The 12,807-nt window shown below is 48.1% G+C and overlaps 1 protein-coding gene across 1 annotated transcript in view; it reads right to left on the reverse strand.

Annotated features, from left to right (window-relative positions):
* LOC132353888 (uncharacterized) overlaps nucleotides 1-10,962 on the reverse strand; it is a 49,620-nt gene extending 38,658 nt beyond the window's left edge. The window contains exons 1-3 of the mRNA XM_059905382.1: nucleotides 10,720-10,962; nucleotides 7,851-7,977; nucleotides 3,641-3,736 (exon numbers count right to left, since the gene is read on the reverse strand). Coding sequence (XP_059761365.1) covers nucleotides 3,641-3,736; nucleotides 7,851-7,977; nucleotides 10,720-10,752 — 256 coding nt within the window. The 5' untranslated portion in view covers nucleotides 10,753-10,962. The remainder of the gene's footprint in view (nucleotides 1-3,640; nucleotides 3,737-7,850; nucleotides 7,978-10,719) is intronic.
* Nucleotides 10,963-12,807: the final 1,845 nt, after the last annotated feature.

The raw sequence follows: 12,807 nt of genomic DNA on the forward strand, positions 1-12,807 counted from the left end.
GCCTTAAAAGGGAATGACATTCTAACACATGCTACAACATGGATAAACCTTGAGGACGTTATGTTGAGTGAAATAAGCCAGTCACACAAACAAAATAGTGTGTGACTCTATTTATATGAGGTACTTAGAGTAGTCAAAAATCACAGACACTGAAAGATTGTGGTTGCCAGGGGCAGGGCATGGTAGGGACATAGGGGGGTTATTGTATAATGGGTACAGAGTTTCAAATGATGAAGAGTTATAGAGAAGGCTGGTGGTGATGGCTACACGACATTATGACTCTATTTAATACCATTCAATGTATACTTAAAAATGGCTAAGATGATAAATTTTACACTATCACTATTTTACCACACCCACAAAAAAAGATAACATGAGTAACGCACAAAGAATCCCTACAAATCAAAAAGAAAATGCGGGACTTCCCTGGTGGTGCAGCGGTTAAGAATCCACCTGCCAATGCAGGGAACATGGGTTCAATCCCTGGTCTGGGAAGATCCCACATGCCGTGGAGCAACTCAGCCTGTGTGCCACAACTACTGAGCCTGCGTGCCACAACTACTGAAGCTCACACGCCTAGAGCCCACACTCCACAACAAGAGAAGCCACTGCAATGAGGAGCATGTGCACTGCAACAAAGAGTAGCCCCTGTTCGCCGCAACTAGAGAAAGCCCATGTGCAGCAACGAAAACCCAATGCAGCCAAAAAAATAAAATAAATAAATAAATAAATAAAATTTATAAAAAAAAAAAAAAAAGAAAATGCAGGGCTTCCCTGGTGGCGCAGTGGTTAAGAATCTGCCTGCCGACGCAGGGAACACGGGTTCGAGCCCTGGTCCGGGAAGATCCCACATGCTGCGTAGCCACTAAGCCCGTGTGCCACAACTACTGAGCCTGCACTCTAGAGCCCGCGAGCCGTAACTACTGAGCCCGCGTGCCTCAACTACTGAAGCCCGTGCACCTAGATCCTGTGCTCCACAACAAGAGAAGCCACTGCAATGAGAAGCCCACATACCACAACAAAGAGTAGCCCCTGCTCGCCGCAACTAAAGAAAGCCTGCGCGCAGCAACAAAGACCCAACGCAGCCAAAAACAAATAAATAAATAAATTTATTAAGAAACAAGAAAATGCAAACAAGTCAATAGAATAAAATAGACGTTTATCATGAAACGACATTTCAAAGAAGAAAACTTAATTCATAGATTGACCCACAATCATACGATAAGGTGCTAAAGTTCCTTATGAACGAAGGAAAAGCAAATCAAAGCCATGTGGGATACAATTCTGTATTCATTTGATTGTCAAAAATTGAGGAGACTTATAATACCAGGTATTGGTCAAGGTATGGGTTGAAGAAACCTCCACTCTTTCCTGGTGTAAGTGTAATTGGTATAGACCCTTTAGAACACAACAGGAATTATCTTGTAAAGTTGAGAATTTGCACAGCCTATAATCCAACAATTTCACTCTAAGAAACATTAAAAGACAGCCCTAAACATGAGCAAGATGACTAATATATACAAATGTTCTTGGCAGCACTGTGAGAGTGAAAAAATGTGAACAATTAAATGCTACAGACAATGGATGAATACAGTGTGAGACAGGAACATTTTTAATTTATTTTCTTCACTGTAAGGAACTTCAGCATATTTTTACTTTGAGCAGAGAAAAGGATAAAGTTATAAAACAAGCAGAATATAAGTGATGAAGGCACTTTCATGAAAAGCTGTTTTCTAGATTCTGATGTCGGAACTGGCCATGCCCAGGGGCAAGACCTCTTCAACTAGGTGAAAAGAGAAGCTACAGATATGAGAGTCCAAATGAGTGTGGAAGGGCTGAAGATCAAGCAATGTGAGGAGGCAGACTTTACTTTCAACATGAAAACTTGCTGACACATTAGTGGTCACATGCTGAGACATCTGTGGCTACACCTGGTGTAGCTCATGCAGGACACAGAGCTGACCAGAGGCACAAGGCAGATGTAGAGACCAGTTAGGGGAACTACTAGCATCCCGCAAGGAAAAGATGATGAGAGCTTGGACTCAGAATGCAGGGACAGATCTGATGGGAGGTGGCAGAAGTGACAGATTCAGGAGATGTACACGATGTAAAATGGACGGGATGTGGGAGGTGGCCAGATGTAGGGGCCGCTGGAGGTGGAGGGGTGAGGAAGTCTCTGGGGCTGTATCCAGTTTCCGACCTGCTTGGACGGCAGGACCATGCGCTCTAACTTGGGAGGGGAAGGAGTGAGCATCGTGACGGGTTCCTCGCCAGGCATGTTGACTGGGTGCCTCTGAGATACTCAGGTGGAGAAGGGCAGAGAGCAGCGGGCAGAGGCTCGGAACTGCCCCTCTGAGGGGCTGTCGACGGGCTGCACACAGACACTCGCAGGCTGGTGGGGCCGCCCAAGGGACTAGGAGGGAAAGAGCACGACTCTGCAGGGGCCCCATCACCACACACAGCGGCCCCAGTGCCCTCAGCAGCCCAGATGTGGGGCACAGCAGGACAAATGTCACCGTCAGGTTTTACCAAACAGGAGGAGTAGGGAGACGTGCAACAAGGGAAGGCTTCTTGAGTGTCTGGACAGACAGGGTGGGAAAGGGGAGGCAGAGGAGAGCTGGAGAGGAGCTGGGAGAGGAAGGAAGGCCTTTTTCCTCAGAGGTCAGAGGGAAACGTGAGATGCATTACTCACTACAATACAGGGACATGAATGACACCAACGGCTTACTTCCCACGAGCCACTGACTGCGGCGCAGATGCTGTGCTAAGCGGTGTCATGCTTTAACGTGTTATGTGACCACGTCCCCAACAACCCGGGGACAGAGCAACTATCACGAACAGACTGAGCGCAGCAGACCACACTCGCCAAACCAGCTGCTCTTCTCCTTGGACACACGGCTCAGCCCCATCTCCCAGCCCCGTCCCCCGAGTGTGGCCAAGTGCCTAGTGCCTGTCGGCGGAAGCGCGGGGCTGGTGTTTGTGGGAGTTGGGGTGGCATGTTCCTTGCCCTCTCACTCTCCTCTGCCAGCTGCAGGAGGTCAGGACAACCTTCAAGCCACACACTGACGGCAGAGCGGACCCGGGTCCCTGAACAGCTGTGTGCTGCACAGTCACACGGACCGGGTGTGACTCGGAAAAAGTGCTTCCAGGGACATCCCTGGCGGTCCAGTGGTTAAGACTCCAAGCTTCCACTGCAGGGGTCACGGGTTCGACCCCTGGTCAGGGAACTAAGATCCTGCATGCTGCAAGGCGTGGCAAAAGAAAGAAAGAAAGAAATACAAAAAAAGAACAAGTGCTTCCATATGCTGAGCACCAAGATGCTGGAGTCTGTCTGACATGGCAGCTAAGATTTAACTTGGTCAAACTTATATATACAAAGACACAACGAGATCCCGAAGTTCACTAGGGCCACAGAGCTGGTGATCGGTCAGCACCCAGGCTTGAAGCCCAGGCAGCTGGAGCCCAGGACACATCTCAGCTCATGCACCTCTATCCTCCAGGAGGACAGAGGGACCTGGGGTCAAAGGGCTCCGTGGCTTCCAGACCACCACAGAGGCCCGAACAAGACGCTTCCCCAGGGAACCAGGGCCAGCGGCCTCCCCCTGCAGGGTCTCCCAGCTGCCCACACCTTGGCTCCTACCTGGACAGGTGCTTTGGGAGAGGTCTTTCTTCACCGTCCACAGCTCCTGCCCCTGCTCCAGCTGGTAGATCAGCTCAGGTCTGGGAACAGGACACCCTGTTCATGGAGAAAGGAAGAAGACACTAGGATTTCTGTGAAAACAAAGAAAACCTCTCGATCTAGTGTGGGACTTCAGGATGTGGACAAGACCTCAGAATGAAGCTGCGCCCATGCATATACAAAATGCTGAATTGTGAACTGGAAACCAAAGACATGCCACACTGCCATGGAGTTTTTATTCCTAGGTCAAAAACTAACATATAGTGTATAATCGTAGTAAAAGGACTGTGTTCAAGCAACTTAAATGCATTACATCATTTCAAAATTGAAATAAATTTATGGAGTAATTTAAACAACTAACATATTTAAAATATTGACTCTTGGGAATTCCCTGGCGGTCCTGTGATTAGGACTCTGTGCTTCCACTGCAGGGGGCAATGGGTTCAATCCCTGCTGGGGAACTAAGATCCCGCAAGCTGCATGGTGCAGCCAAAAAAAAAAAAAAAAAAAAAGAAAATTGACTCTTTCCATTCAAAACAAGTTATGTGTCTTCATTGATCTAGTTCTTTCTTTAGAACCCAAGCAAAGTTTTGTATTGTTCTTCCTATAGGCCACAGAGGATTCTATCCTAGGACTTCCTCACAGCATTCCCAGCAAGTACATATTGTGATCAGCACCATTTTTTTAAAAATTATAGTTCATTTACAACGTCATATTAGTTTCAGGTGTACAGCAAAGTGATTCAGTTATATATATGTGTGTGTGTGTGTGTGTGTGTGTGTGTATATTTATATATACACACACACACACACATACATATACATATTCTTTTTCAGATTCTTTTCCATTATAGGTTATTATAACATATTGAATATATATAGTTCCTTGTGCTATACGGTAGAACCTTGTTGTTTATCTATTTTATATATGGTAGTGTGTATCTGTTGATCCCAAACTCCTAATTTATCCCTCACACCCCACCCCCCAACTTTGGTTACCATAAGTTTGTGTTCTATGTCTGTGAGTAGCCCTATTTTATAGATAAAAACCATACAGAAACCAACGCTCAGGCAGATAATGTGATTTGCCAGAGAGGCCAGAATTGGTGAATGGCTGAGCCAATATGGAGGCCAGGTCTGGCCAGCTCTGCTCTGTGCGCTGTTTTACCACAAAGCTACACAACACTGTTCCAGAAGGTGCTGGACCCAGGCACGGGGACGATGTGACTCCTGAGGAGTAACAGCGGTAGTGGCGGCAGCGAGCTTCTCAACCGCTAACCTGCACGTAACCTGGCCACACGAGGCACAGTTCTGACCCCTTCCCGTAAGTTAGCCATGGACCCCTGCTACGGCCCCGGCAAGCAGGTACCATCTTACCCCATGTTACCAACGAGCACCCCCAGGCACAGACAGCTTCAGTAATTTGCCCAGGACCACAAGGTTTTACGGAGCAGAGTGGGGACTGGACGTCTGGCTCCGGACCCTGGGCTCCCCAACACTGCACTAAGGAGGAAACAGCAAACACCCCTGAGTGAGGCCAGCATCCTGAGACCAAGCGCAGGGCAGCTGTGAGGCAGGGGTGTGAGCATGAAGACTCACCCGCTGGGAACAGGGGCCGGGGGAGGGGCAGACTCAGTGACTCTAGACTTCAGCGTTTCATGAACTACTAGAAAATAATAAAATTGAGAATCCTACACAGTGGTGTATGGTCACATTGGACATTTATAGAAACATCAAATAACATCTACTTTCATCAATATTTCATAGAAGGACTGTTGCTTAAAATAAACCCACAGAGGACAGCTTCATCAATGAAGGTGTATGTTCTTTACTGTGTAAGTTCAGCTGTATGAGACTCAGTGCAGTGGCTGAGTTTTCCTGACTTTGCTAAGGCCCAGGAGAGCATGAGAATCAAATGGGTGCCTGGAACAGGCCTGATACGCAGTCAGTCCCCCAATGACCAGAGTGAGCTGTGACTAGTATTAACATTAACATTTTTCTTAAAAGTGACCCACTTTTTATTTTTCTTACATTCGTTCAAAAAGGGAATCCTGTTTAGCTCTGGTAAATGGGAAACAGAAACCCAGAGTCACTTGAGTCGATGGCAGGTCAACCTGAAAAGGCAGCAATAAAATCCGAAGGGTGAGGTTAAGTGCCAGCGAGCTCATGCTGCTGCTCAGGGACGGGGCTCCCTCTGCTGAAAATGGGAAATTAGCAACAGTGGGGGTGGGGGGAGGTGTTCAGTACTGAACCCAGATTTTCACTACATAATCAGGAGGCAGGAAAGACACAGAATAAAGGAATGGCTTCCTCAGGGTGTCTCTCAGTGCCCCTGGTGAAGTGTCCGTGAGCCTTCAGAAACAGGGTCTCTCAGCCTCTGTTCAACTGACATTCAGATCCAGGAAATTCTTTGTTGAGGAGAAGGGGAGGGAGTGTGTGTGTCCTGTGCAGCATAAGGATGTGTAGAAGCGTTCCAGGTCTCCACTCAATAGATGCCTGTAGCATCTACATCCCAGTTGGGACAACCCAAATGTCTCCAGACGTTGTCATGTGTCCCCTGGGGGACAACATCATCCTTGGATGAGAACCACTGGCTTACAAGGATATAAATAGGGTGATAGGGAAAAGCGACTGTGACAGGGGAGGGGCCTCCAAGAGATTTCGTGATCAGGAAACAGCTGGTGAGGAGGTGGTGACTGTGCTGAGAAGGGGCAGCCATGTGAGAGGCCCAAGCACACCCACACCCACCAGGCACAGAGAAGAGCAACTGCAGAGGCCCGAGGCAAGTATGTTAAGTATGTGCACAGGAAATAGCAAGACACCAGCATGCTCAGAGCAGACCGAGCTCGGGGAAAGCATGCGGAGGAGAGTGAAGGGGTCAGCAGGGCCAGATAGTGGACCTTTTTATTTTTAAAATTTTGTTATAAAATATCTAAATATGTCAAACGTTTCCTAATTTTGTGTAACACAGAACACAATCCCAATTCTCTAAAAACAGGCATGTCTTACCCTAAGCCCTGGATTTACAGCTCTCCTTTCCCTCAAACTGCGAGGTCGAAGGTGATTATCCTCAGGCTGCTGTCTCTCCACCTTGGCTCTCTTGCCCTTGTGGGCGGGATCATCCTGTGTTGAATGGGGCTGTCTTGTCCAGCCTCAGGCACTAAGCAACATCTCTGGATTCTAACCTGCTAGATGCCGGGACCACCCACACCCCAGGTGTGACAGTCACATGTGGCTGCAGACTTCCAAGTGTCTCCTGGGGACAAAACCACCAAGTACTGAGAAGCACTACTCTCTCAGCTTCTCTCTCTTGGACTAGCAGAGGATCTTGGCCAGGACTCAGGAAATGAGAGACGATCATGAAGGCACAGGAGAACAGAAAAGCCCTATAACCGAGATCCTGTGGTTTACAACAATACCTGTTGGCACTGAAGGCAAAGACCCGAGGCCCCACCTGCCTCACCCTCTTCCTGGAGACCCTCCCATCACTCACAGCCCTGTGGACTGGCTTGCAGGGGACACTTGAGCCACCAGTCCCACCCAGTCAGCTCCCGGTCTGGAATGTGAAATAAGAACCTCAGACAGAGGCCAGTCTGTGCTGGGCACTGGGGTAGAGGCTCAGGGAAGTATGGGCTCAGGTGGCCACTCCTGCCTCAGGGACAACCCCCTAGAGCCCAGCAGTAGAGAAAGAAAAAGAAACAATGTTAAGTATGCAAAGAAGTAAAAACAAGGCATCTGGGGGCTACAGAGAGCAGGGACTGGGGTGGCCACTCCTGCCACAAACTTGCTGAGACACAAAAGCCATTTTGAAAAGACAGAGACGTGAACAAAGCCAGAGGGAAAACCAGGACAGGAGATCCAGAAGTCAGGGCATAATCCTGGTGGTTCCCATTTCCTACATCAGCCCATCATACGGCCCAACAAGAAATTCTGCCTTTGGGTTCTGCAAAACACCCCTGTTTCCTTCCATCATTTTCTAGGAGCCAAAAAGGAACTTTATTCAAAGAGACACAGGGATAGCAGGCAGGAAGAGATGAATCTCAAACATGACTGAAGCTGTGAGGAAGGGGAAGGGAGGGCTCCCAAGGCCTTCTTGACCAGCCAAGACGGAGCCAGAGTTTGGGATAAAGGAGGTGGCAGGTCCTCTGCATGGCAGAGTCGCAAGGCCTTACCCAGAGACACCAGAAGCCCGCAGTTTTCCAGCATCACCTCCTGGTACAGGGTCCTCTGAGCCGGGTCCAGCTGCCCCCACTCCTCCCGGGTAAAAGTCACGGCCACATCATCGAAGGTCACAGACACCTGGAATGTCAAACAGAGATAGTAGCATTAGCCTTGGGATGGCTGGATGGGATCAGAGCCCGTCTCTGCATCGTTGGTAAAGGTGCAGCAAGATCAAGGCCCTCATCACTGGGCACTTCCTCTGCACTGGGCTGAAGCGGAGGTGGACGATGCTTTGGACATAATACGATACAGCCATACTTTGGAGATACTGGGGGTTTGGTTCCGGACCACTGCAATAAAGCCAGTCACAGGATTTTTTTGGTCTCCAGGAGCATATAAAAGTTATGTTTACACTATACTGCAGTCTATTAAGTGTGCGATAGCATTACGTCTAAAAAAATAATGTAGACACCTTAATTAAAAATTACTTTAGGGACTTCCCTGGTGGCGCAGTGGTTAAGAATCCACCTGCCAGGGGCTTCCCTGGTGGCGCAGTGGTTGAGAATCTGCCTGCCAATGCAGGGGACATGGGTTCGAGCCCTGGTCTGGGAAGATCCCACATGCCGCGGAGCAACTGGGCCTCTGAGCCACAACTACTGAGCCTGAGCGTCTGGAGCCTCTGCTCCGCAACAAGAGAGGCCGCGATAGTGAGAGGCCCGCGCACCGCGATGAAGAGTGGCCCCCACTTGCCGCAACTGGAGAAAGCCCTCACACAGAAACGAAGACCCAACACAGCCAAAAATAAACATAATAAATAAATAATAAAATAAAAATTAAAAAAAAAAAAAAAAAGAATCCACCTGCCAAAGCAGGGCACGCAGGTTTGATCCCTGGTCTGGGAAGATCCCACATGCCGCGGAGCAACTAAGCCCGTGTGCCACAACTACTGAGCCTGCGCTCTAGAGCCTGAGAGCCACAACTACTGAAGCCCGCGCGCCTAGAGCCCGTGCTCCGCAACAAGAGAAGCCACCGCAGTGAGAAGCCCGCGCACTGAAACGAAGAGAAGCCCCCGCTCGCTCTGCAACTAGAGAAAGCCCGTGCGCAGCATCGAAGACCCAACGCAGTCAAAAAATTAAAAATTAAAAAAAAAAAAGTACTTTATTGCCACCTACTGTATAGCACAGGGAACTCTACTCAATGCTCTGTGGTGACCTAAATGAGAAGGAAATCCAAAAAAGAGGGGATATATGTATACGTATAGCTGAATCACTTTGCTGTACAGTATAAACTAACACAATACTGTAAAGCAACTATACTCCAATAAAAATAAAATTTAAAAAAAGGAATAAACTGAAAAGCAAGAAGGAAAAAAAATTTTTTTTAAAAGTACTTTATTGCTAAAAAATGCTACCCATCATCTTCAGCCTTCAATGTGCTGTAATCTTTTTGCGGGTGGAGGGTCTGAACTATTGTGAGAACTACCAAAATGTGACACAGAGACACGAGGTAAGTGAAAGCTGAAACGCTTGCTGGACGCAGGGTTGCCACAAAACTTCAATCCGTAAAAACACAGTATCTATGCAGCACAATAAAGCGAGGTATGCCTACAGTGTAAGAGAGAGGAGCGTCCTATGCAGGAGCCATTGGAAAATGACACAAATCAATGGATATGACATTGGAACTGTGAGATGCAGACAGAAAGGACGCTAGGATGTCAGACGATTGAGTAAGTCATATTAATAATAATATCAATATCGTTAACAACAGCAGTACCTGAGCTTCACTGGTCCTACTACCTGCTGGTCTACTACCAGCTGAGTGCTTTATATTATGTCTAAAAGCAACTAAGTCCCTAGCTCTTAAGCCATCGTTTTCACCAGTATCTCCTGACTAAACACACTCCATATAGAGTTTTCCTTGTTAATGTTACTTCCACCACCATATTCTATACATTCTCCTCAATGTGAAATGTCCAGCAGATGCAGGACCACATCCCTATGTGACCAGAACCACTAACTAAATATAAAAACTCCAGCCACTCCACTCTCAGGTGAACAGCCCCACCAATGCAGAGCTATCATTTAAATGCTCCAAGACATCGCCTCATGGTTTTTCACCTGCACGTTCACTGCTCACATCTCTCTGCTTTCTAGCTTCATCCTATCAGCTTTCTTGAGTTAGTATTTCAATTAAAGACCTGGAAATTCCTAATAAATTGACTGATTCATACATAGGAACCCTGCAATATTACTCATTTCTGGTACTGGATAAACTCATATTACTAGGCACATTTTGGGCAGGTAGATAAGGATAGAAAAATTAACTAGGGCTTCAACATTGACTACCAGATGATATACGTTTAATTAATTAAAACTCCCCGGCAGGTAATCCTACAGCATCCTCTATGATGGTTTAAGGGCGCACATATGGATGGCTTTCTCTGGTTGGTTTTAAGTTGGAAGTGGGGACAAGGATTAGGGAAAGGGTCAATTATTAATCAAGTCCTGGCCATTTGGGGCCGATGTTACAGAAGTCACTGTTTCTCTTCCTGGACTGTCTCTAGAGATAGGAATTTGGCTTCTGGCAAGTCTGACTTAGACCGGGCTGGACTCCTGGGTTGTTGATTGTAGATAAGGGACTGGATTCCGGGGCAGGTTGTTTGTCAAAGTTCTATTTTTATACGCGGTCTATTTTCCATTTGTATATTCGGTCTCGCATGTTCTAAGACTGGAGATAAAGTCAGTGACGAGCCAGCTCCACTGGTCGTACACAAACACAACTGCAAAGAGTAATCTAGCGCCTCTCTTGACTTCCACCCTGCTCAGGAGCCCTCTCCGAACCAGCACAGAAGCAGCAAGGCCAGAAACATGGTCCACTCACCCGCGTCGGGTCCATCCACGCCGCCGCCATCATGGGACCCTGAGGAGAGAGCGGGGCCCGGAGAGGCGGCGACAGAGGCGGGTACCGCGGGCTCAGCCGACCGCCACCCGTTCCCTGCCCTGGGCTGGGTGGCCGATCGCGCGGAGGCTCACCGCTCGCTCAAATGCGCGGAGGGGAGCCCTAGCCTCCTTTCTGCTCATTTGCGAAGAGCCGCACTACAAGCGGCCACAGAACAGCTATCCCCTCCCCACAGCTGGCGTGGACGGAGCAGTCGCGCGCAAATGACATCTGCAGCCAATGGGGTCGGAAGTCCCGCCCCCGCGCAGGAAATGCCCCCGCCCTGGGCCGTCATTGGTCCAGCGCCTACAACAGACGCGCGGTGCACAGCCTTCTGGGTAATGTAGTTTTTTCTTAACAAATAACCGGCCGCGGAGCGCGTTCCAGAGCCGCTATTCCTCCATGTAAACGACTTAGGAGGCCCAGGGGTACTTCCCTGGCGGTCCAGTGATTAGGACTCCGCGCTTCCACTGCCCGGGACCTGGGTTCGATCCCTGGTGGGGGAATTAATATCCCACAAGCTGCAAGGCACGGCAAAAAAAAAAAAAAGACTGGGCTTCCCTGGTGGCGCAGTGGTTGAGAATCTGCCTGCCAATGCAGGGGACGCGGGTTCGAGCCCTGGTCTGGGAAGATCCCACATACCACGGAGCAACTGGGCCCGTGAGCCACAATAACTGAGCCTGCGCGTCTGGAGCCTGTGCTCCGCGACAAGAGAGGCCACGATAGTGAGAGGCCCGCGCACCGCGAATGAAGAGTGGCCCCAACTTGCCACAACTAGAGAAAGCCCTGGCACAGAAACGAAGACCCAACACAGCCATACATACATACATACATACATAAATAAAAAGAATGTAAGCAGACAAGAATAGAATTTAAAAAAAAAAAAAAAAAGACTTAGGAGACCCAGAGCCCCGAATCAGACCCGCCTCTTCACAGGGAACACAACTTGGGGGAACCAAGGAGCACTGACGGTGCAGGTGAAAAAACTATGAGCCAATGTCTTGGAGCATTTTTTTTTTTTTTTTTTTTGGCTGCACACAGTGAAAGCGCGGAGTTTCAACCACTGGCCCGCCAGGGAATTCCCTTGGAGCATTTAAATGATAGATCTGCAATGGTAGGGCTGTTCATCTGAGAGTAGAGTGGCTGAATAGCTTGTATTTACTTAGTGGTTCTGGTCATATAGGAATGTGGTCCTGCATCTGCTGGACATTTCACATGGAGGAGAATGTATAGAATATGGTGGTGGAAGTAACATTAACAGGGTAAACTCTATATGGAGTGTTTTTAGTCAGGAGACACAAAGGTGAAAAAGATGCCCGAAATGATCAGAAAACATGTTTGAGCTCCTCGCTGAGTAGTCTGGATGTTTACTCTGGTGCAGTCAAGCTTATTGTAAATGAAGGGAGCAGCTGCCACATAAAACTGCAACAGAAGGATGTAGGGGAATGTTGGAAGAAAACTCCCAAAATTGCTGCAAGCAGAGCGCATGATTTCAGAAGAGGTTGAAGATACATTTATTATCAGGGATGATTTATCCTGATGCAATAATATGACACACCGCGTAAGTGCTAGTGAATTCATTTGAGAATTGGATGGCATTGATGTGCAGTGAAACATTTTATCTTGAAGATGGCACCATGTTGGATGTCAGTATAAAGAGAATGGACCTCTGGATGGATTAGTGTCCTGTTTTACAAATGACATACTCCTGAAAACATGGGGAAAGTGAGTTGAGTCTAGGAGCCACTGGGATAGGTGGTAGGTTATGCACCACCAGCGTGGTTATTTGCATAAAGTAGTAACTTGTTTTCAAGAAGTGTCGTTAAGTCACAATACCTGCGGCCCAGGAAGGGCATCATTTTGGGCTGCTCGCATGGGAAACAGTTTCTACAAGAAATAAAGATTCTATGGACTTCCCTGGTAAGACTCTGTGCTGCCACTGCAGGGGGCGTGGGTTCAATCCCTCGTCGGGGAACTAAGATCCCACATGCTGTGTGGTGCGACCAAAAATAAATAAATAAATAAATAAAA

Source organism: Balaenoptera ricei, chromosome 19 (genome assembly GCF_028023285.1).
Source record: "Balaenoptera ricei isolate mBalRic1 chromosome 19, mBalRic1.hap2, whole genome shotgun sequence".
NCBI classification, from domain to species: Eukaryota; Metazoa; Chordata; class Mammalia; order Artiodactyla; family Balaenopteridae; genus Balaenoptera; species Balaenoptera ricei.